Source organism: Perissodus microlepis, chromosome 20 (assembly GCF_051167445.1).
Source record: "Perissodus microlepis isolate ML-2025 ecotype Zambia chromosome 20, ASM5116744v1, whole genome shotgun sequence".
Taxonomy (NCBI): domain Eukaryota; kingdom Metazoa; phylum Chordata; class Actinopteri; order Cichliformes; family Cichlidae; genus Perissodus; species Perissodus microlepis.
The window spans coordinates 2,865,462-2,889,388 of NC_140480.1; the positions used below are offsets into that span (position 1 = coordinate 2,865,462).

Below are 23,927 nucleotides of genomic sequence, written 5' to 3' on the forward strand. Positions count from 1 at the left end.
TAACAGCACTTCTATGAGAACTTTGAACCTTTAAGGAACATATTAAATTCCATCAAACAGAAAAGAAATACATAAATAGACACCAACCTCTGTGCTGAATGTCAGCTCATAGCCCAGGGTGGAAACATCATTTTCCAACAGGTAAACCAAGCCCTGGAAGAATGGGTAATCCTCGCTTTCCATGTCTGTATACCTAGGAATACCACAGAAATGTAATCATATTATTGACACGTTCAAGAAAAATCTATAGCTGACTGGTTCTCCGGTTGCCACAACATTTAGTGTTGTATTTAACTAGGCATGGGTTTGTTGAGATCATTACACTAACTGGTGCAACGTGTCGACAATTAGGTCACTTGGGTTTAAATGCTAGTAGCTCAAATACCTGACGCTCTTGCCCAAGATGTGCTTGTAGAAGCTGCGGGTGAAGTAGCACTCCAGTAACCGATTATCATAGACTGCCTTAGCCACAACACGACCCACAAACTTAAAGTAGCTGAGATGGTTGGGGTTGCAGTGCGATGATGGGTTGATGGTATAGGTGACACGATCCCCTGGTGAAGTGCGGAACAGGGCATACATTGGGTTGAACATCTCCCGGGAGATGATCATGTACCATTCCCTCAGCAGGCCGCCAGCATCTTGACCCTCCTCCCCTTCAAAAACAATGTACCTGTAAGGGAAGGTGAGTGGATCAAGTTGAGTGGGTTTGAATTGAGGAGACATGCAGATAGACAGAAAGAGTAATGAAGCCTTACAGCCTGTTCTTCATGTCCTCTGGGCTCTTACGATGCAGCTCCCTGTACGAGTCCTCAAACACATGATCTCTCCTCACATGTACTGCCATGTCCTCCTTCCTCAGGCCTTCATCCAGCCGCTCCAATTCCTGGCGGAAGTACCTACAGAGACAAACAGAAATTCCAGCATGTCAACGATGGAAAAAACAGGAGGGAAAACGGGGGGAAAAAGGAACACTTCAAAGTACAAAATTTAAGCTGAAGATAATTCTCCTTACTTCCTCTTAACATCAAAGTCTAGGATGCGTATGTAGTCAACCAGTACTGCAAAAGGTCCATCGGCCAAGTGAGTGGTTGACTGCCGCAGGATCTGATTAAGTACTGTGCGGTGAGTTTCTAGAAATAAAGAGTAAGGACTCCCATTAGAACATATACCATAAGATAAGATACCTTTATTAGTCCCACAAGTGGCAAATTTCATGTTAAGGCTGCCGACCATTGCCAGCACAATGGCGGCGCCATCTTACCCTCCGACCATACATACATTATACAAAAACATCACATGGGGAAGACAGGTCAGAGAGGTATAACAATGGAAGATGCACCACATGAGGAAAGATAAGGAGAAAAAAATAACTCCCCCCAGACTGAGCTCCAACAGGGAGATCAGTTTGAGAACAGAAAAAAAAAAAACACCTCTGCACAAAGCACATGAAAAAACTCTTAATACACCACAGACACACATGACAAGCAACAGGGGTGGGTAAAGGGTGAGAGACAGCCAGTGTAGACAGTGCATCTGGGCCTGCAGCCTATGCGCTGGTCTCCTTGATCCACCATCTGCATCGGAAGGGAATAAGCGTCGAAGGCGTTTGGAGGGGGAGGGCGGATGAGTGTATATCTGCATGTGTGTGTGTGTGTGTGTGTGTGTCCAGAGTTCAGCTGAGATAGTGTCCTTCACCCTGCCAGGCTAAGTAAACAGTCTTCCAGCCAACCCAGGTGGCCTTGCGTAGGATAGGAAGAACAGTCTAAGCACAGTCTGTTATCAGGGTGTTTTTGTTCAGCTCCAGCCTTGAGACCACAGCTGGCGCCGAAGTGGTATCCGCATGAAGTGATGGTGGTTTTTACTTTAGTGCGAACAACTCGTATGAATTTCAAAGCCGTTCTAACAGTCCGACACTGGTCTCTCAATCTCCCGTTGGATAGCCGTGAGCTTCTCCATGATTTTATCAAACTTACGCTCCGTGATGTTGTCGTTCTTGTGCTCAAAGAGCCGATTCGGAGAACTCACAACCGCAGTGAGCTTCTCCAAGATGTGATCCAATTTGCGCTCAGAGGTCTTATTCTGAGTGTTCACGGCAGCCGCAAGCTTCTCCAAGATCTTATCCGTGCTGCACTCAATGAGCCCATTTTGAGAACTCACGCCTCGTCCCATCGTTTCAATCCCAGCGGGCAGCCTTGTGGGGGTTTGAACAGCCGGTTCCGCTTTCTTAATTCTTCGATAAGCCAGGGCCAAGCCAGCTCCGATCAGCAAGAACCTTGTTATCATGGTTCCGAATAGGTAGATATCGTCAGCGTCTTCGATCGACAGTCCCGCCAGGCACACAACCCTCCAGTTATGCCACCCGTCCATTGTGTATCCGGCAGGAAAAGTACCTCCAGGACACTCAGGCTCACCCGAGCCCAGACTTCTCGTTGAGAAAAGGGTGTCAATTGCATTCAGGGACCAGTTGATCAAATCCATAATTCCTCTTGTAGGTTTTAGAGAACAGACTGTGAGAGAGTGTTCCAGTGAAAGTAATACAAAAAAAACCACGAGACTAGACAAGGACACAAGAGGCTAAGCAGGGAAGCTAAGGGAGAGGAGGAGGAGGAGAGGAGAAAAGTGCGACCGCCTTCGTCAAGAGCCAGAAAGAAAAAAAGAAAACTAAAACAAAGCTTTATCATTCTCCTTATTTGAATATTTTAGGCTTACCAGCAAAGCGGAGAAACTTCTGAGTGTCTGGTGGCAGATTTGAAGAGATGTGCATGGAGGATGGTTCCCTGGAAAAGAATGGGTCTAGAGATGAAGGTGTGGCAGGTGTAAGAGGTGCTGGAGACAGTGGTGGAGGTTCATCTTTGATGTGAGAAAGCTGGCTCTCCCGCGTATCCCTCACAGGAGGTTTGCTCTCTCGCTCTGTGGCATGGACTAGAAAGAATGCCTCCACAGCAGGCTGGAGAACTGGGAAAACAGCATTAGGAGAACATATTACTTAACCCCTGATAGCAATTAGAATATAAAAATCACAGTAAGTACATTTCTGAATTTCCACCTACCCAGGACGGCATGCTGGTCATGTGATTCCTCCAGTTCTTTCAGACACTCCCCGAGCATATCCCATAGTTCATCCAACAACAGCTGCTCACTGAGCAGAGGGAGATCTGGAAGTCTCTCTTCACTCTCTGATTGACCATTTCCTTCTTCATCTAATAAAGTTACAATATAGACAGAATCATTGCATCAACGTTGCTGTCAGCTGTCATGTACATTTCATTTTGACTGTTAACAAGACTGCTCTCTAGTCTGTGATTAAAAACTAATTTATCTGTATTGCAGCTGCTTGTTATAACAAAAAGGTTTTTGTTTTGTTTTTTTTCTTTTAAAGGAAATCCAATTAGATGTAAGCATCTTCCACTGAAGCAAAAATCACAGTAAAGCAGAGAGTGTTTTAAGGTATAATTAACAGGCTGCTTGTGAGTCATACCCAGAGGTGCAGGGTCTTGCTCTAGAGGAGACGGCTGGTCCACATCCATTGGAGAATCATCTCTCTGTGCTGACTGGGATTCTGAAACCGACTGGCCTTCAGACTACAGAAAATAAACCAGGCAGAACCAGAGGCAGAAACAGAATGTGAACAACAGGGGGGAAAAAACAAAACAAAATAATGACTGACATGATGGCTTGTTTGGAAATAATTAGGGATGCACAGATTTATTTGCCAATAGAGCAGTGACTAATATTTATCTGTTTTGTATAACAAATTTAGGTACATTTATGGTTACATTTTTAATAGGCTGAAAATTAAACAGTATATACAGAATACACTCATCCAGTCTGTTTTTGATACAGTATTGGCCAAGAACATCAGAGCATCCCTAATAGTGTTCAATCTTGACTGAGACTGTCATGCAAAATGACATTCCCATGATCCACTGACACAGCAAGTAAGGAAGGGAAGGAGGGAGGGAGGAAGGGGAGGGTGGGCCAAAAGCATGAAGCAACATCAGCCAGCAAACAGACGACTTCAGTGAAACAAATCAAACCATTTGGAGCAGGCAGCACATTCACATCTAGGCACCATCAAAACTAGACTACATCAATGCAAAGAATGATAAAGAGTGCAATGAATCACTGGCCCATCTGTCTCTCTGTTGGAGCTGTCAATGTTCATCATAGCAGCAAAGCAGATGTCACAATGCATAAATTACTTGAAGTAGCAGACTATAGGGTGAATGTGAAATGTAATATGTTTACAAATAATTAAATCCAATACAAAGATTAGAATTGGAGTTACCTACTTTTTAAAGGTATGTGCAATATAATTAATGGGTTGGCTAATAGATTAAAATGTCCAAATCCAAAACAGGCAAATTCAAGGCAAATGACTAATAGTATGTATCTTGATGACCACCACACCAAGTATGAATAAATTCACTGTGAAGGTCACACCGCATAGCCAATGATGACTTTTAAGCATTAAAATGATGATTGACTGTGTGAGTAAGAATGCCTGCTGTCAGTGGAGCCCATGCTAACCGTGGCAGCAGCAGCCGTGCCAACAGGGGCAGCAGCCCCAGCAGGAGGATGGGGGGCAGCCATTGAGGATCCGGCAGCGACGGCGGCAGAGGCAGAAGGGGCGGTGGGTGGGGGGGCCTGTTGCAGCCGACGTGCCCGTTGCCCCTCTCTCACCATCTGGATGATGGCATCAGCCTCGGCCTCCAGCTGACGCACCGCAGCCTGGATGCTGCTTGCTGAGCCCAAACTGGTGGAGCCTTGCCAGTCACAAATGGAAGAAAGGGGTTTTAATCATTGAGACATGATGACTATATTGCACACAAAAACCAAGAAAGCACTGTATATGTTTTTTACCCAAGCGCCCTGTCTGTTTGGCCTTCTTGTTGGCGCGCCTCGTGTCCTCACGGAGCTGGATGATAACCTGCAGCACTCGCAAGAAAAACTTCTGTGTCGATGTCTTGGATGTTAGTGAGCTCATACAAGGAAGCTGCAGTTCACGTCCCCCAAGAGTGCGCTTCTGTGCCGCAACAATCACCACACTCTCTGACCCGTCAAACCTGTGTCCCAATCAACAGACACATACAAGGCATAGGAGTTTATAGTCATCATTACAATGCAAATTTAATGAGTATATATTTTTTTCTAATCTGCCAGTCATCTATGCTGACAAAATAATGCCACTGACCGATGAGAATTGTCATGAGCTAACCTGCTTGTCATCTTGCCCTTCAGTCTAGCTGATATGGAGGAATCCTCGGGAGGTGCGTCAGGGGAATGTGAATCAGCTTGTGCCCGTCTCTGCTGCTCCAAATTGTACTCTCTAAGCTCAGCCAGTAATGTCCCTAAAAAAAAAGAAAAGAAATAATGTTCCAAAAGTTTGTAAAGAAAAAAAACTGCACTTAACTGAAAACAGGAATATGAACTGGCACCTACGCTCCTCCCCAAAACCTACCGATCTGTTTGCAAAGAGTGTATCCGAGATGTCTTGCGCCGCTAAGCAGCAGTCTGAGTACAGTGTCTCTGGTGGAAGCGTCTCCTCTAGAAAGCTGCAGCAGAATGTTAGCTGCATCTTCCAGACCTTCCTCTGAACACGAGTGAGATGTCAACACCTTTCGCAGAGGAAAAGAATCGTTTGTGAAAACACATCATTGCAAAAAATAAACGTTAAAAACAAAGAACAGAAAAATATATAAAGACTTAAAGACATTTTAATAAATGAGATCATTATGAACAAGCAGTAAGACAATTTCCTAAAACTATCGACACATGTTATGCTGCATTACTTCTGCATGAATCCAGGTTCCAAGAATACACTGTCATGAACAAGCTGCTGTTTATGCTCCTAAACACAAAAAGCTACCAATAAGGGCGTAACCAGATGAGGTGATCTGTCCATACTGCAGCCAAGCATGTATTTGACAAGTGCGATTGCTGTGTATAGTTCCCTGGCCTACTTGAACAGCTTGGCCAGCACTAACACCCAAGGACAGCACTAAAACTTCCTGGATGGCTGCTTACACATATATTTGGTAAATGGACTGGTTCTTATATAGCACTTTTCTACTCTGAGCACTCAAAGCGCTTTACACAACTTGCCTCATTCACCCATTCACCCAAACACAGATTATGCCAAGAAACCTTTGGCACAAAGAAAGGCACAAGAAAGGAGTTGAGAGTTAAGATTTTTTTTTTAAATCTTTATGTAATCCGACTTAAAAAACAAACAAAAAAACCCTTTTCTGCTCTGATTTTTTTTCCTCCTCACATAAAGTAATATTATCCATCCATAATAATCTACTCTTAATTCTGGATGAAGAAAACAGTCAACATTCTCAAAGTAGTCTGGTTAATTTATCTGGCAGTCCAGCATTTTATTTTTCCCTAATAGTGTTTAACAGACAAACCACTGCACTTTTGTTACTGCTTAAAACACATTTTTACTGAAGAATTTACTGTAGACTGTGAAAAAAAAGACAGGCTTTTTTTTTTTAAACAACATCCTAAAATGTGTTTTAACATTTGTGTCTCTGCCAAGAGAGAATCGCAAACATCAGGCAACTCTTCCACTAACAGGATATTAAAAATGTGTTTTCAATATCTGAAGTCCTTGCCTCAAAAACTGAAATGCCTGATGATCTAGAGCTACTTAATGCAAAATATTACTGAATTTTAGTTTTGAGCCCAAAAACTAAATGTATCCTGACTTCAACTTAACTCAGTTTACCAACAAGCTTGCCTTAATTGACCCTTAGAAGTTATTCAGAGAAATATCTTGGAAAACCCCTCGACATTTCTTTAAATCATTTCATCATACCTCCACAGAGAGTTGAAGCTGTTTTTCTGTCAGTCCAGTGGAAGCCAACTTTTCACTCTCTGTATTGCTAACAGCACCCCTCTGTTTTCCTGTTTTGAAAAGAAAAAAAACCCCATTTTCATTAATAAAAATGATCATTTTCTAATAAAATCTCTTGCATTGTAAGATTTAAATTTAAGATTTGATCACATTTTATTCAGGAATAAAGTACCACTACCTGTAGAGATTGTTCCAGTGGACGTGGGTATAGAGATTGTTGTAGAGGATGTCTGAGAGGTTGCTATACTTGTCCCTGAGGATGTACCCTGGGCTACAGCTCCTACAGAAGCCCCTGGGCCTGCCACAGTGGACTGCATAGCGCCCACTGCGGCGGTGCCTTGTGTTGTGACTGAGGCTGTGGCTCCTGAGCTGGTTGCCGTGTTGGGGTTAGGAGCCTGTGGAGTTGGGTGTCCAGCAGGCACCTCTGTGGCCTTGTTGTCAGGGAGGGCAATGGATATGAGGGAGAGCAGGCGCAGCAGCTTTTCAGTGAGCAAGGAGCTCCGTCTGATCACAGGGTGGGACAACATGTTCATCAGCTGGCCTAGAGGAGAGGTCTCTAAGCTGAACTGGGCTCCCTCTGCCTCTGCACTTCCACCTAGAGGCACCGTCTTCATTGAGGCTTTGCCCTTACGGCTGACATTCATGTTGTCAAGCTTGACCAGTAGGTCCCAAAAATCGGTAGAGATTCCTAGAGACTGGAGGGTAGAGGCAGTAGACCCCAGGGAGTTCTGGGTGTTGGAGACATTAGGGTTGGTCTGAGACTGTGACCCTGACCTGGAGCCTCCACCTCCACCCCCTCCTCCTGAGGAGCCCGAACAAAGACGAGAGTCTAGGTCAGAAGACGAAGCTGACAAGTCCTTACAACGCTGCTGCGTGAAGTGGCTGGGGAACACCTACAGAAGAAAAGAAAAAAACAAAAGGACACTGAATAACTTGCGTAACCAACTTCATTTCAAGTCTTAGAACACAGAATGGACAAAAGATTTAGATCAATATAGCTAAACCCTCACCTTGGCTAACTGAATAAGTGTGTCCAGCACATGTCGACAGACCACTGGAGCAGCTTGTGGGTGGATGTGAACAGTGGAGCCTCCACCTCCAGCACATGTGACACTCGTTGCACCCGCTGACACACCTCCCAATGTCCCAGAACTTGAAGAGCCTCCAGCTGAATGCCTGTCAGCATGCTTCCTACCTGATGCTCGCTGAATCTGGAAAATGTTTGTTCGGCAACCCAAGGCTGCATCCATAGAAACAGAGAGCCAGGAAAGCTGACTGGAACTGCGAGACTCCACCCTGTTCAATAACTCTAAGGAGGAAGCTGGGGATGAAGAAGAAGATGATGAAGATGAGGAGAGGGACGAGGTGGCTGTGCCTTTTCCTCCACAGCTTCCCTGGCTGGTCCTCTTGCCGCGAGAGTCCTCTAGACGTGAGGTCTCCACGCATACCTCACTCTCGCTGCTTCGTTGGAGGATTGACAACAGGCTGCGAATGACCCACCCACGTGTCTGAGAATGGTAGCAGAGGTTCCTGAGCACACGGTGCAGACGGCTGGTGTTGAGTTTCGGTTCATCCACAAACAGCAAAACCAGCAGGCAGGACAAAGCCTCGTGGTCCAGAAGCAATCGTCCACGCAGGCGCAACAGGGAGTCGACACTTGAACTGGATGGTCTGAAGAAAAAGTAGTAACAGTATGTCACCTGTCAAAACTTCTGTAAGATTTCCTAAATGCCAAACCGACATTTTATTTAAAAAGGAAAACATTTCAAAAAATTAGATCACTGTTATTATACCTGTGGTTTGTTCCTCCACCCATCTGAAATGTCCCTCCTCTCTGCACAGCCAGTCGGGTGTACTGGACGCCACGATTGCTTCCTAACCGGCTAGTGAAGGCCGGTGAGCGCAAGATGGCTGAGAGGGCTGAAGACGAACTATGACCAAAAAGCCTTTCATGCATCAGTTGTCTCTGACGTGCCTCTTGCTCTCTACGTAATGCAGCAGCTTCAGCAGCAATGTCTGGAGGCATGACAGCCAACACGCTGTCCTCCATGTCTTCAAGAACACTGCGACGGAGCTCTGATGGCAGTGTCTGGATGAAAGTTACAGGATCTAAAGGTGTGTCTCCTTGGGGAGGCTGCTGGGCTAGTTCCCTACGCTGCTGCTCTGCTCGCTGCTGGGCAAGAACCTAAGACAACCAATGGCATGCTTAGTAAATAGAACCAATTGTCAGTGACTTCTTTAAGGATTTGTTTGAAATATCTATGAGTAAGCATTTTGCTTACTCACGCAATTTAAAAAAAACATAACTTCTCACCTCCTCCTGGATGGCAGGTGGTAATGCTGCCAGGAATTCAGGGCTGACCTCTGTAACCCCTGGCCCTCCCAATACAGGTGCAGTAGAGGATGGCAAGCTTGTAGCAACTGGAGGACGGGAGGGTGGTCTGATGCCAAGCTGATTCTGCAGCACCTCTCGGCGGATGTCCTCAGGAAGAGCTGCCAAGAAGGAGGGATCTACACCCTCTGGCAGGCTGATGCCTGCCATCACAAAATAGAACAAAACAAACCCCCAAAATGAAACAATTCAATTAATATTATACAGTTTATTATTGCAGGGTTCACTACAGAATATCAGCCAGACTGCGTCCAATCCAGGCAACGTAAAGCATCGGTTTGTGTTGGCAACAACAACTTTTTATCTTAAACATGCTAGTCAGTTACTCCTTTCCAATGACGTCACACATCATAAATGATAGCAGTCATGATTGATTGGGGAGCAATGTGTAATCTGCTGTCTCTCAATCAATAAATGCAACATTTTATGGCTGTCCAATCAGACATAGTAACCATCACAACAGATAAAAATGTCACGTAGTCTGACGGTGGCATACGCAGAGATTCTACCCTTCACTCATATATCCACTAACCATCCAAATTGCTGTTTACATTCAAGTATCTCAAGTTTCAATGAAGACTTGGCAGGAATTAAATAGAGGGTACAAAAGATTATCTGGCCAAATGTGAAATATGGTCACAAAAACAACCAGAACACAGTTTTTTGCAAAGCATTATAATTACTCCAGCAAAGATAGAAATACTATAAAATGTCAAAACTTTCATCAAATTATTGATATGTCTGAGGTAATCATAATGACTGTAATATGGCAAAACATTATTGTGAGGTTAATGTTAACATGGACCTCTGACTACCATATTCTTATCAATTCATCCAAGTGAACATTTAAACCAAATGTAATCAAATCTCCTTCAGGTATTCCTGAGGCATGACATCCAAGCCAATGAGAGAATACAATGGCATTGACCCTGCAAAAGCATAAAAATATTAACAATTGCAGAAGTAGCAGAGTACTTTACCTGCAAGTGGATCCTCCTCCTCATTGCTTGTAGAGGGAAGGGGCTCTTCCTGGATGGCCTGAGACTGGCTGTCAGCACTGTCACTCCTGGGCATAGTTTCCCCAGGAGATGAAACAGAAGTAGAGCTGCACATATTAAAACAAACAAAAAAAAAACAAAGACTATCATTGCTATCAAAATTGTGTGCAATATCTATTGATCTCAAAGTTCTAACTGCATGAGATGCCTTTTGAATCCTATGTGGAAATTTAACAAAATCATGAAATAGCTGTATTTGTTTCATAAAGTACCTACCTAAGGTTTGAGGTTGGAACAATTTTAAAGATACATATAGACCGTGATTTTTTTTCTGTCAAACTTCCTCAACATCACTCCAAGAGGTTCAAATGGCAGAATATACTGCTTTTAAACAGAGACTTGGTCAGTAATGAACTTCTAGTTTCTACCCACCCAGTTTCTGCATCAGTTTGCCTGTCAGTCAGGCCACTTTCCCCACTTCCAGACAGCTCCTGAGAAAGCTGGGTGGGCTGGGCAGGGTTGGGGGCAGCTTCTTCCTGGGTGGCAGAGGCAGGGCTGCTGGTATCCATTGGTGACCCTTCCAGTTGTGACACACCAGCTGCTGCAGGCTCAGAGTTCTCTACTATGTCTGGACTTAGAGAGGCTGTGAAAAGAAAAGGGAGCTTATCATTCGGGCTAGGAAGTTATCTGATCATTTAATGCACTACGTCTAAATTCCTTGGTTTCATTATGTGTTATGATAGCTTCTATACCATTATTTAAATTACAAATATGCTTCCTTACTGTTAGCCAGTCTGTATAAATAGAGTTTTCAAAGTTAGTCTACCTTCCCTGCCTTCATCCAACGTTCCTCCACCACCACCTCCGACTCTCTCACCGATTGCAGGTGCCGGGGACATTTCCATCTGAGATGCCTCCGCTTCACTGTTTGGCCTCTCGGCTGTCGACAAGGGTGGAAGGCCAGCCCCTGCCAAAGCAGCCAGTGAGCTAGCATGCGACTCAGCCAGTAAAAGGTCAGCTATTGGTTGGTGGACCTGCTGACTAATAGCAGTCTCCAGCGAGACTAAGGCCTGTTCATGAGGAGCAGGTGTGGTTGGAGTGACTTCTCCAGATGGTGGGGCAGTGAGGAAGCCCTCTGAAACCCTGGGTGGATCCAGACACGACACAGTACCACCCTGAGCCTGCTCACCCTCTGCAATATTCAAAGAAACACTTGTGTGAAGAAAAGGGACAGTTTAAATTATTTTTATTTGAATAGATTCAAGTCTTAAAAACAATTTACATATCTGACAATGCCTCAACATGACTGTTGCATCTTAATATCACTTTTCTGCTATATCTACCAGCTACTTGTGCACATGTTCCTGTTAAAAATATGTAATTACAGTAAACATTTTCCATTCACACAACTGCTTCCAAAAAATTTTCAAAACCCTTTCAAAAAGGTGTTAATAATATTCAAAAAAGGAAAATCAGGGCACAGAAATGTCAGAAATAACACTGGTGATTAGCTGGTGAATAGCTATTTAACAGATGACAAAGGCCTCTGCTGAGGAAGGCAGTAAGTTGTATAGTTATCTCCTTAACGGGGTGCACAATCCTGATCCCCAACAACAACACAACTTACTACCTCACCACAGCACAGACAATAAAAATAATACATTGAACAAAAGATATACATGTTGTATATCAAAAATGTAAATATTTAGAATAAGGTTCTTAAAACAATGTAGCGGCAATAATTCTCAAAAAAAAATAATAAAAAAAAATTGTCTCTTAATTAAAGTTAAGAGATCATCTCCTATGAAACAAATGAAGATGTCGAGCTGGTATGGCGTTGCCATAAGAAAGACAGTAGACTGTATAGTTATCTCCCAGATCTGGTGTGATCCTAAAACTATACAAACTACTACCTCATCCCACAGCACGCACAGCAAGCTGGCCACTTGACTCTGGGTTGTCCAATCCACATAGGTCAAGGAATTTAACATTAAAACAGAAACAAAAGCAAAATCTTTATAAATGTCAGTACCTGCTGTGTTCTCTGCACCATTAACCGTCCCCAATCCAGAACCCTGTGGACACAAAATGCTGATGTTAGAAAAAAAAAACAAAAAACAAAACATGAGTATATCTACCAAAAATGCATGCACTATTGTATCTGACAATACATTCTTGTGCACAGACAGCAATCATCTGCTAACCTGCAGGCTCTGTTCTCTGGCCTGTTCTGCTCCAGAGGCCCTCCTTTCATTCTGTTTGGACTCTTCCTCCTCAGCTAACTGCCGCCTTCTCTTCTCTCTGCGCTCTTCCAATTCCTCATCTCGCAGACTTTCCAGATGCTGCAGGATGGGCACCTTAACCACTAAAAGCAGATGGGGGCATTCAAATCAAAATAGTTTTCAATTTAAACTCAAAAGGTTTGTGAAATGTCACCAAGTCAAAGTAATTTTTGGTCAAGTTACTAAAACATGTTGTTTTTCACTGGTCACCAAAAAAATGTAATGAATTCTAACCATCTCACTAAAAATCAGATCACAACTATGTGAACTGCTGTCTTTAAATAAAATGCAATAAAAAGCCTATATGCTAACTATAGATTTGTCTGAAATTAACAGGGAATGTCCAACCACTTGACTACCATATCCAAATTATTCACGGTCCAGTTCTCAGGAATATAAATATTTTCTGCAGGTACCAAAAAGATGACACACACAATAAATAAAAGAAGTCATAAAAGTCATAAAATGTTTTCATTAATCATATGACTACCTTACTACCACTGAAAAGAAACCTCTAGTTTACCTGCAACACAGTCGTGCATACTCTCCGCATCCAGCACTTTGCACTCATCTGTCCATCTAGTCAAGGCAGTAGGAATGCTAGAGAGGGTCCCTAAAGAAACAAAAGGATAAAAATGTTATGCATTTAGGTTAATAATAAACCCGACCCTTACAATGCTCTGAAGTCTATGGTAATATATACCCGCTTGACCTCCAGTACTGCTCTGCTCATGGAAGAAGTCGTCCAATAACTCATCATCAGAACGAGCTATGATATGCACATCCTCATTTCCAACCAAAAGGCGGGCACGACCACGTGATTGTAAAGGCAGAGAACTGGAAAGCTGTAAAATGTCTGCTGCTGCACTGGGACCTAGAAGTCTGAAGAAGAAAGAAAAGAAGGAAATGCCTTTTTAATGTTCAGGCAGACAAAGAAAGCTGGTGTAAAACAGGAGCTGCTTAATAGAGCCACATAAACAAACATGGTTTCAACCTTTGTAAGATAAGTGGAGGGTTGGGCTGACGGTTATGAGGGTAGTGGACATGGATTGTGTGTCCACTGTTGGCAGTGAGCTGACGTAGTGTTCGCTGGCTGCGGCCCATGCCCTGCGCCAAGCGGCTGCTAGTGCCTGCCACACCTAGGGTGAGGGATCCGTGGTCAGCATGACGCACCATCAGTGGGTGGGAGCTAGGGATGTTGCCTGGGGAAGGAGGGATGTCAGCTGATAGAGAAAAACAGAACACAGCACGCAGACATTAGGGAGAAACCTCTAGCATAAACCTAAAAACGTTCATGAAAAGTAAAATTTATTTAAATACATTTTCTGTATCTTATGATTTGTTATTTTTAACAAGCTACTGAACAGAACCACTTAGTAGAGCTAAACATTTTGGTAGCAGCACAACGGGTATAATTATTATTATTCTGCATACTGGTGGTTTTTGCAAGAAACATCAGTACGTGTATCAAACTGAAGCTTTTCTGTTAATCAGGAAGCTCAATTTTATACCAAAAAAATAAAAATAGATTTGCTTAGAAAGGACTCCTTTGGGATTAAGGGCGTGAAAACTACGTGACCTTACAAAAACGATCAGATTATCCCGCTTACCATTGTTGGAGAACATGTTGTCAAACTCTATGATGAGGTCATCATCCCTGTCAAACCTTTCAAAGCGAATGTGTGGTGCAGCATTGATATCAGGGAAGTCTTCGTCCAACTCCATCTCCGAACCTTCATCATCATCATCCTCATCTCCTTCTTCATCATCCTTAACAAATGGTGCAGGAAATAAATCTTAAACATAAACAAAAATCAAGGTTTTTTAACGAGCTTCACTGCATTAACCCCTACCTGATCTTCCTCCTCCTCTTCTTCCTCTTCCTCCTCTTCATCTTGGCTGTCTTCATCATCATTGCTGCCACTAGAATCCTCCTCCTGTGTGTGCTCCTCATCCTCTGGTTCTAAGATGTTCATGGAGTCTGATGGAAGAGCCCGTCAATACTTTACATGTACATCTCAACAAATAACAGTACAATAGTGTTCCCTTTCAGTCAATTCACTCAGTACAACACATAAGTATGAGATATCACACCCCCGCGTGTCCTAGCTAGAGAAACCTTTATTCACGCCTTAAAGGCACACAGATGACCTGTGATGACATGTGCATGGCCCTGCCTGCACATATACCCCCTTACATCACAGTCATCCCTCAGTTGTTATGCTCTTCACCTCGCTAAAACTATTCTGCATAGTTGCAGCTTGCTGCTGCTTGTTAGCTCTGTTGTCTGCTGCTTGAAGTTAGCTTAACTGCCCCTGGTGGTGCTAGCCATGTTCCCAGAATTTGTCTCCAAGCTAACCGCATCATGGAAACGCGTCACTGTGCATTACTATTGACAGTACATAGAGCTGGAAGGTGCTGAGGAGGCTGGCTTTGTTAACCCACCTCCTATGGAGTCTTCCCTGGCCCTGTCCCACAACCATCGTGTCGGTGACCCTGCAACTCTGCTGTCCAAGCACTGCAGATTCTCCGCATCGCAGTTGAACAAAATTTATCATGCTCAGGCTGGCACTGTACGCGTCATGAGCCCATAGGTGTCAAACTCTGGCCCGTGGGCCAAATTTGGCCCGCAGCCTAATTACATTTGGCCCGCGAAGCCATACCAAATTATTATTAGAGCTGGCCTACAGGTATTATACAGCTAATATATATATTGTTTAGTATTAAGCTTTGCTTGTTCCACATTCAGTTTTTCAGCAAAACTTGTTTGAGTCCATAAGAAGAGATTCATTCTTAAATCTGGAGGAAGATTTTTTTTTTCAATAAATATTAATGTTAGCCCGCGACCTTGTTCCAGTTTTGAATTTTGGCCCACTGTGTATTTGAGTTTGACACCCCTGCTCTAGACGTACCAGGCGATGTGCCTGGGAGAGCTAGAGTCGCTGGTTCCTGCAAACAGCCCACTGACACCTCTCCTTAACAAGGTCAAGTCAAACGTGCCTCCTAACAAATGTGCAGAGTCATCGTTAGCCCCCCTCAGAAAGAGGGGCGTCCGCATCCTAGCTCATCTATATGAAAGGGCTCTTGTCGCTTGCTCCAGAGCGACACAGCTGTGACTGAGTTTCTCTATGAACTTTCAAAAACACCTCACTCTGTTATCAAAGAACCAGGGATTAAGTTAAGTAATCGACATTTAGCAGATTTCTTTCCTCAGTTTGGAAATATGCTTGCTTTCCAGCTGCACACATTTGTCGGAGCACATAGTGGCTTTGTTTCATTGCAGCCTCGCTCAGTTTCAGCTCATATGCAGACTACATTTCCAAATGATACTATGGTTTTTGGGCATGATGGCATCTACGATCACCACTAGGACTGTTATAGATCCACAAGCTCTATTGTGGATGTTTTGACATTACTTAAGGAGCTGCTGGATAAGGCCCTTTCGTTTTCTACAATTAAGGTTTATAAGGTTTATATTTAAGCTGGGGTTCACCAGCTGAGACCCAGGGTTAGGTCCAGTGTCGCTGAATGGGACTTGTCTTTGGTGCTAGAAGCCCTTTGCTGCCCCCCTTTTGAACCCGTTGAGTATGTGAAATTTCTTTCAAATAAAAGACTGCATTGCTTTTCGCTTTGGTTTCTGACCTTCATGCTCCGTCTGTGCATCCCTCCTGCACACAGTTCTCTCCTGATGGCTTCAAAATCATATTGTGCCTGAATGCCGTATATTTACCAAAGGTCATTCCTGCAGCTTACAGCTCAATAGAATTTCAGCTTCTGCTCCATTTCTTTTGCATCTAAGGAGCAGAGGAGGATGATGATTTTTGTGCGCAGTGCATGTGCTACATACCGACATTGAGTGCACTCAGAATGTGCGTTTATGTGACCAGTTGTTTGTCTGCTTTGCTAATCCAGCCAGGAGGTAGAGCTCTGTCTAAACAGGGACTGGATTCACTGGATTATAGAAGCTATATCACTGGCATACCAAGGGTCTCGCTTTGCCCCAGGGCTGCGAGAGCTCATTCCACCAGGGGAATGGCAACATTCCCCAGGTCACACAGGGGCGTGATATCCCATACTTATGTGTTGTACCGAGTGAATCGACTGAACGGGAACAGAAGTTATATCTATAACTGTTCATTTTGTCAAAATGTTGTACCTTCCCGGTTGGCCTGAAGAGTTGATGCTTGGCTAATATTGGAGGGGGCTTCATCCATCAACACGTCCTCTTGCGATTCATCTTCACCACTGCGTCCAACTAATCAACAGAACAAACAAACGCTACATCAGCTCTGGGCTGTTCTGCCTGTTTGTAATCAAGAGTGAACTCAGTTTGAAATCATACATAATTAAAAATAAATAAATAAATTACACTGCTTGTGCTTCAATGCACTGATTTGTTTCCTACACCTATTATGGAAAGGTTAAGTTATCACAAGCAGTGCAGAGAACTGCTCCATACTTTTCATTGCCCAGCAACACTCACTGTCACCCCTGAAATGAATCCAGTTGCCTACCTATAATTGTGCTGTTGACAGTGCCAGCATCTCTCTCCAACAGCTCATCAATCAGATCCACCAACTCATTCTCTACCTGCATGGAAAGGAAATGCTATACACAGTCAGCCTTCACATGGTGCACAAAATGAATGGGTATCTACACACTTATGTTTTGACCTTTAATTACAAATGTTACAGATCAGGGGATCTGAGTGTAGTTTGAGCTATTGTGTGCGTTGTGTGTAATGCAATGTTAATACATTATTTACCTGCATAGCCTGTGTGCTAAGAACCTCTGGCTGGCCAGCAATGACTACTGCGTCTCCCTCAGTTTCTCCATCCATCAGATCAGTGTCTGTTCCTTGGACCCTGTGGCTGCCATCCACTGGCTCTGCCTCACCCGACTCTCCTACAACAGATGGCCCACATGAGCATCATACATTTGAAAAGTAGGCTATTAAAGCATTTCATCTGTCTCATGTGGATACCTTGGTCCTGAGTGTTGCTGTTGCTGTCCCTGGCAGTGCCCACAGGGTCGTGTTCAGTCTTGTTCTTGCTGGAGCCTCCCTTGCCCCCAAAGAGACTGCTAGGCTGGTTAACAATTCGTGAGAGAGTTTCCAGTGGCTTCAAGGCAGCATTCACTGTGTTGGCCATGTTGGGACTAAAGCAAAGGACACAAAGGGAAAATTAATTAATTTAGTATTAATAACTGCTGAAAAACCAACTTGATTCTGAAACAGAACTACTCACAAAAATGTATTATGACAGAAGTGAACAGAAGTTATATGAGTACTAACTGGTAAACCAGAAAACTACTGGCTAATTTTTCAGGAAAAGTTTCTCAGGCTAATCTTATACCTGGACAAATCCAAGCTGTGTGGCACACGTGCCAAGTCATTGACCAGTCCTTTTTTAAGGAAGAGCCTTATAATGTTGTTCATGCCGTTATGTTGTGTCTTGGCTGCTGCTGTGCTATAGAAACTGGATGTTGAAGGGCATGACTCCATGATGGTGCTAATGATACACATCACTGCCTGAAGCCTGTAAAATAGGTTTGCCAAGATGAGAGAAAATGGGTTGGCATAGATTTAGAAAAAACAAACAAACAACAACAACAAAACCCCACACACAGTCAGGGTTGTATGACATTTTTATTCCATTTACCTGGCATGTTTTTCAGCACCTTCTGGCATTGCTAGGGCTCGACTTAGGGCAGCCTTTACCTCATTCACTAAGGACACCTGGGCATCAGTGCCTGTTCCAGCAGCTGCTAGGCTGGCTAGAAAAAGACGTGCCAAGGCTGGGGTGTCCTTGTCCTCTGAGTTCTGGGTGTGAGGCAGCAAGTGGTCGAGCACAAAGGCTAGGACACTACAATCCTGTTAGGACACATGCATGTCAAAATGAGTTGAGAGGCTTGAGAATACAATGTGTGAATGGCTGAGAAGAGTTTGTTCAGCTACCCACCTCCTTAATGAGCTCAGACTGCCCAGCTGTATAACAGTAGGAGGCGATTAGCGTGGCGATTCCCACGTAGGAGCGCACTAGCTCAGCCAGTAGTCTCAGGATGGTAGAAGTAGGCATGAGAGGTTTGCTTGCCTTGACCTTAGCTGCTTTACTCTCATCTGAAGTGGTACCCTTCTCTCCCTCCTGCTCCTTCTTCTCTTCCCGCATTTCTTCTGGTGTGGAGGCTGAGGAAGTTAGCATAACACAATAAGTTATGCCTTGTATAAAACTGAACTCACTTAACGGCGTCCAGTGGACGGCCTGTGTATTCAACCCCACCTCTGGCGCCAGTGCCCATCTCTCAATTTTAAATTCATGTAGACATTGAGGGTTCTCGGGAGGGGCCGTGCTAACACCTGCTGCTCTCTGGCAGCAGCACCATGCTCTCCCGTGTTTTAAATGCATGTTAGAACAACATGCAGCAACACTACACATGAGCGAGAGGGAGGGAGGTTTGGGGTCTTCACACACCCCTGTTCTCTGCTGGCCATCGGGGCTGGGAGGAGGTGTTGGCCGCCCGATTGGGATCTGGGATGCGGGGCCTCCCTGCTGCTGCGGAGCCTGGGGCAGTCTGCTTGCCTCCACCCCGGGGGAAAGGGTAACATCTCCTGGGTCTAGGTGCCGTTTTCCCCTCCAGGGGCGAGGGTACCTGGACCTGGGGTATAGAGTTTATTTGGGGAGTGTGATTGTGTGTACAGTGTCCATGTATGTCTATCCCTACGTTGAGTGAGTGCTGAGTATTTGTATATGTGTGCATGAGGGTGGGAATGCCCCTCTGGCTTCTGCTCCGTGGCTACTAGGTGACCCCTCATCTGGGGCTCTCCTCAGCTCTTCCCAGGAGGGTGGCACGGATGCCCCTCCGGTGGTCCTCCTTGGGCTCTCGCACTCTGGGGCCTCTGGATGTCTGGAGCCTGGATCTCCTCCATGCCTGCTTCATGCCCTGGGGGACGGGGCTATGGCTCTCTACATCCTCTAGCAGACCATTACATGGGGAAACCTTTTGAATACAAGCGCGCTGATCCACACAGGTGTGCACACGGGTGTTCACTGTTCATAGACATAAACTACACCTTTATTGGCTGCTATTTCCAAGCACATTGTGCGCTGTCGGTCCTGCTTGCTACAAAACAACATTCAATATTTAGTATTTACTGCTGTTTACACTTAGCTAGATTAGCATGATGGTGTTGTGTTTAGTATGTTGCTCTGTTTTTTTTTGTTGCTTATTTTCTCTTCTTTTTCTCTCTCAACAGATGATCCAGGAGAATTTTTTTTCTGTTTCTCTTTTTAAGTGCCCTTTCTCACTGTCCCTCTTCCCTTCTGTTTTTCTTTTCATTCATCTTTCTTTCTCCCTTTCCTATCCCTCAGTCATGTCTGTCCCGTCTGTAACAAGTGAAAATAAAATAAAATAAACAATAACAACAAAGGTTGATCAAATGGACCAATACGGCAAGGCCGTGATGATCCATTTGGCAAAGTAAATCCATTGGGTATCCTTGTTGGTCTTCAGACAACAATTCTGACGGCTAAAGAACCAAATGGGACAGGCAAAAAAAACAAAAACAAAACTGAACTCACAAGAAGTGAGTTCACAGTGAAGTTCACCGAGTTCACATGAGGCAATGTTTCAGCCTTGTGATTTATTTTGCACTTAAAATAAGAAAACTCTCTATTCGCGGGTGTTAAGAGCTTTTAGTCTCACCTTCTCCTTGTGGTGTACCAGACTGGGAAGACTCTGCAACGCCTCCATCAGCAGCAAATACTTGACTCTGAAAAGAAGAAATGGTTTTATTATTAACTTAGAAACAGATACAAATGGCACACTCCAGTGCACATGCACAATAGGATTATATGTCACTGAAGACTCACGTTGATATGGAATGCAGACTGGGAGTCAAAGTCACTTCCTTGACGGGTGAGCCGGTACTGCTGGTAAACATCATCACCAACATCCTGCAAAATCTGGCAAAGGTCTTGACCACCGGGTACAGCTGCTGCACGTTCTTCTGGACGCTCGGCTGCGACACACACAAATGCATTAATACCCGAAATGTTCAAACGACTTTTGGTGCAAATTACACAAAAATTTCTCAAGTCAATATCTTGTTAAAATGTCTTACGTTCTTCAGGAGCATGGTAGGCAGCCAAAGCATTAAGCATGTCATAGATGACCTCTTTGATGGTGTCCGGGATCGGTGGTAATGGTGATAGTTTCAGAGGAGTGGTCTTCACCAGCTGCACAGCATTAGGTCCCTTAATTCGAAGGTTCTCAAACTCATCGTCAGAAGCTGGAGGAAAAAGAATGTATGCAAGGAACATATATTACAGGAAGCAATGTGTATTATAGCTCAATTATTTTTAATTTGCTTAAAAAGAAACTTCACATATTGGAGAAGTTTGCACACTTACTGGTGCCAGCTCCACGAGGTGCAGGTAGAGCAATGCGGATACAGTTGCTAGCAGTTTCAGTAAAACATTCAGGGTTACGGCAGGCAGCCGGCCCCAGGACACGAAGCACATAATTGATTTCTCTGGAACCAAGGCTGCCTGATACTACTCCTGATGTGGTACTACCTGCTCCACTTGTTACTGCTGATCTCACCACCTGTTACAACAAAAATTGGCTTATGTTATTAGACAATATAGTTTAAATGATGCTATAGTTTAAATACCAGAAGCTTTTAAACATGTTGAGTTTTATTTAAAGTTTCAGTATGAAACTAGATTTACCTTCTCCATGGTGTGTCGCAGTGTGGCTGGATCTTCTATGATGTGTCTGAACAACAGAGTAACCAGTGGTGTGAAGCCATTGAAGCCAGAGCTCTGTGTCAACCCCAAAATCATCCGTGTGCTCTTCAGCTCAGCAAACATCATTGCATAGTGGTGATTGCGTGTAAGGCGCAAACAGAGACGCAGTGTAGCATGAAGGGTGTCTGGGTCCACAGGGACACTAATCATACTGACACAGGCCCGAATAAGAACGGTGGTCATGTCCTCAGTTAGGCCTTGCACAACAATGTCAGATCCCTGAGAGTAGTCAGACTCCAGGGAAGATGAGGGGCCAGATGTCGCCTCCTTCAGCTGGCTGGAATCATCCTTAGGAGCGTTCATTTCCACTGCTGTTCCCGAATCTAAATCGCTCTGGCTTTCTTCCACTTTGCCCCGGTCGCTCTCCTCTCGCTCAGAATCCGTAACACTACCAGTTTTGGAAGGCTTGGGGATGCGAGGCACTTTCTGAAGAGTGAGCATAACTGGCCTCCTATTACCGGTCTCTTCATTTACCTGCCCAATAAAGTTGTGTTAGAAAAGGGAACCAGCCAAGTCTATTAACACAATTAACCTTAAAAGGGATTTTCTCTAGAAAAATATAAAAGGAATATGTATACCTGCACCATGGTGTTAAACTGCACAGTGTATCTCCGCCGTCCAGCTGTGAAGCGGACACTGCTCTCTCCAGCCCTCCATGCTGAATCAATGGTACTGTTGTTGGAAGCACTGTAGCTGCACCAACGGCCTGAGCGGTCATCAAACCATCGCCAGTTATTCCCATTTGGCTGCAAATACTAGAAGGCAACCAAGACAAATTGTTCATAACTGTACAAGAGAGGTGTAGCAGAATAACACAAATACCCTCCAACAAAGTTTATGCAAGAAATCTTGATATAAATTTAAAAACAAACAAACAAAACAACTTAAATCAGTATTTGTGGATAAAGATTTGTACAGGATTACATACATTTTGTCCAATTCCTATACACTCATTACCTGTAAAAATACCTTTGTGTATAGTTATAGCTAATTCTACACAAGACTCTAATAAAGAAATCCAAGAGTAATCAATATGTATACCAGCAAAATGCTGCTCTTCCCCCCACCCTTACCCTCCTCATATATACTCATTTTTATTGCTGTGCCAAGGCTGATCATTTCATTTTTTACTTCACTTCTATAATTCGTAGCTGTGTTTTTTACATTTTGTTTTGGCTTTGTGTTGTTGTTTGTTTTGTTTGCTCTTTTTTATTTATTTTTATTTTTTTTACCTTGTTCATTTGTTCCCGACGCTTTGAAGAGACTGCCATCTTTTCATAGAAATCAATGATCAACAGCACTGGTGTGATCCATCTGCAGAAAAACGTCAAGCTTTTTAATCATAAATAAATTCATCACAAAAACATATCAGTGCTATGATGATGAAAAGCTGGTGTCATATTTGCAAGTGATAAGATCTTTGTAGGGGTGTGCAAAACTCACTTGGGTGTCTGGATGTCTTTGTGTTCTTTAGCTGCTTGCAGACAAGGCTGCACAACCTCGAGCAGCTTTATGAGCAAATCAAGAATTCCACTGTTCTCAATCACTCTGGCACCCAGCAGCTTTAGTTCCTACAGAAAAACGAAAACAAGTAATTCCATGAGATGCATAGGTAATCAGCGACACTTCATTTGTCAACTCAAACCCTTATAAGATTTCAACATTACTGTTCAGACTCATCTTAAGGTTTACAAAACACTTAAGGACACTGTGCATACCCTGCCCTGGTTCACTTCAGATGAACTGGGGCACAGTGTGCATGTTGCATGATTTGTAGCTGCACCAAAGCGTGAAACTGTAATGCTTCCTCTATGAAAAATTGCTGTTTGTATGTGGCGCTATAAAAAGGTACAAGAGAGGACAATGTGTCATGTCTTCCAAAATATGCCTCAATTTGATGGAGAAAAAAAAATTCATGAATTCATCAAACTCTTTGTGCTTTTCAACAATCACTGTGTGCATGAAGTACAGAGAGTGAGAGGACGAGGAAAAATGAGTCTGAACTCTCAGACATAGTGAAGCACACTATAAAAACAATCTTGCCTAGTCTCAGAACTTCCTCCTAATCTATTTAAACAAAAATGCCGCCGCAACTTAGTACTTGGTAAAAGCACTTTTGTAACATGGACAGCCCCCCAAAAGAACAAAAACAAAATAATATTCTTGGGAACGGTCCTATAACCTCGGCCCACGTTCCTTTTCCAAGTGTGTCCTATTCCTGGAAGCACTGCACAAGCACAGCCGTTTTGTCTCTAAAAATCCTCCCTAAAAACATAATTCCCAAAGCGTAATGATGCACTCAATCTGTGTCACTGTAAGGATAGTATTATGGGGTTTTATGTGGAATGGTATTACCTAAGATTACATTATCTATGTTTTGTTTCACTTTAATGAAGTGTGATTCACAAACACAAAATCTGAAATGTGGCAAGAGTTCAATCTTTATGTTGTGTGAAAGACGAATTTGCTGGAATTTGCCTTTCATTGAGGAATCATGCCCGTGTGACTACTATACCATAAAGGCTTGAATGGTGGAATGCTCTAACCAATGGTTGTCATCCAATACATTTTTCGTCCATATTC

The 23,927-nt window shown here is 43.7% G+C and overlaps 1 protein-coding gene across 16 annotated transcripts in view; it reads right to left on the bottom strand.

The window, feature by feature from the left end:
* huwe1 (HECT, UBA and WWE domain containing E3 ubiquitin protein ligase 1) overlaps positions 1-23,927 on the bottom strand; it is a 49,109-nt gene that overhangs the window by 1,829 nt on the left and 23,353 nt on the right. For 11 of the 16 annotated variants that reach the window (XM_084917119.1, XM_084917121.1, XM_084917118.1 and 8 more), the window contains 41 exons: positions 22,788-22,915; positions 22,577-22,658; positions 21,923-22,099; positions 21,267-21,818; positions 20,946-21,141; positions 20,657-20,824; positions 20,406-20,554; positions 20,239-20,305; positions 18,498-18,721; positions 18,198-18,409; positions 17,892-18,074; positions 17,522-17,694; positions 17,303-17,442; positions 17,052-17,127; positions 16,694-16,792; positions 14,391-14,518; positions 14,148-14,307; positions 13,532-13,760; positions 13,241-13,419; positions 13,061-13,150; positions 12,460-12,620; positions 12,288-12,330; positions 11,082-11,447; positions 10,688-10,898; positions 10,238-10,362; positions 9,180-9,400; positions 8,659-9,050; positions 7,876-8,536; positions 7,044-7,758; positions 6,827-6,915; positions 5,465-5,621; positions 5,222-5,354; positions 4,867-5,069; positions 4,534-4,769; positions 3,482-3,584; positions 3,054-3,203; positions 2,713-2,958; positions 1,016-1,133; positions 759-899; positions 386-673; positions 88-193 (listed from right to left, as the gene is read on the bottom strand). In XM_084917119.1, the coding sequence (XP_084773245.1) occupies positions 88-193; positions 386-673; positions 759-899; positions 1,016-1,133; positions 2,713-2,958; positions 3,054-3,203; positions 3,482-3,584; positions 4,534-4,769; positions 4,867-5,069; positions 5,222-5,354; positions 5,465-5,621; positions 6,827-6,915; positions 7,044-7,758; positions 7,876-8,536; positions 8,659-9,050; positions 9,180-9,400; positions 10,238-10,362; positions 10,688-10,898; positions 11,082-11,447; positions 12,288-12,330; positions 12,460-12,620; positions 13,061-13,150; positions 13,241-13,419; positions 13,532-13,760; positions 14,148-14,307; positions 14,391-14,518; positions 16,694-16,792; positions 17,052-17,127; positions 17,303-17,442; positions 17,522-17,694; positions 17,892-18,074; positions 18,198-18,409; positions 18,498-18,721; positions 20,239-20,305; positions 20,406-20,554; positions 20,657-20,824; positions 20,946-21,141; positions 21,267-21,818; positions 21,923-22,099; positions 22,577-22,658; positions 22,788-22,915 (8,277 nt within the window). The other 5 variants (XM_084917125.1, XM_084917122.1, XM_084917120.1 and 2 more) reach the window with 4 other exon arrangements.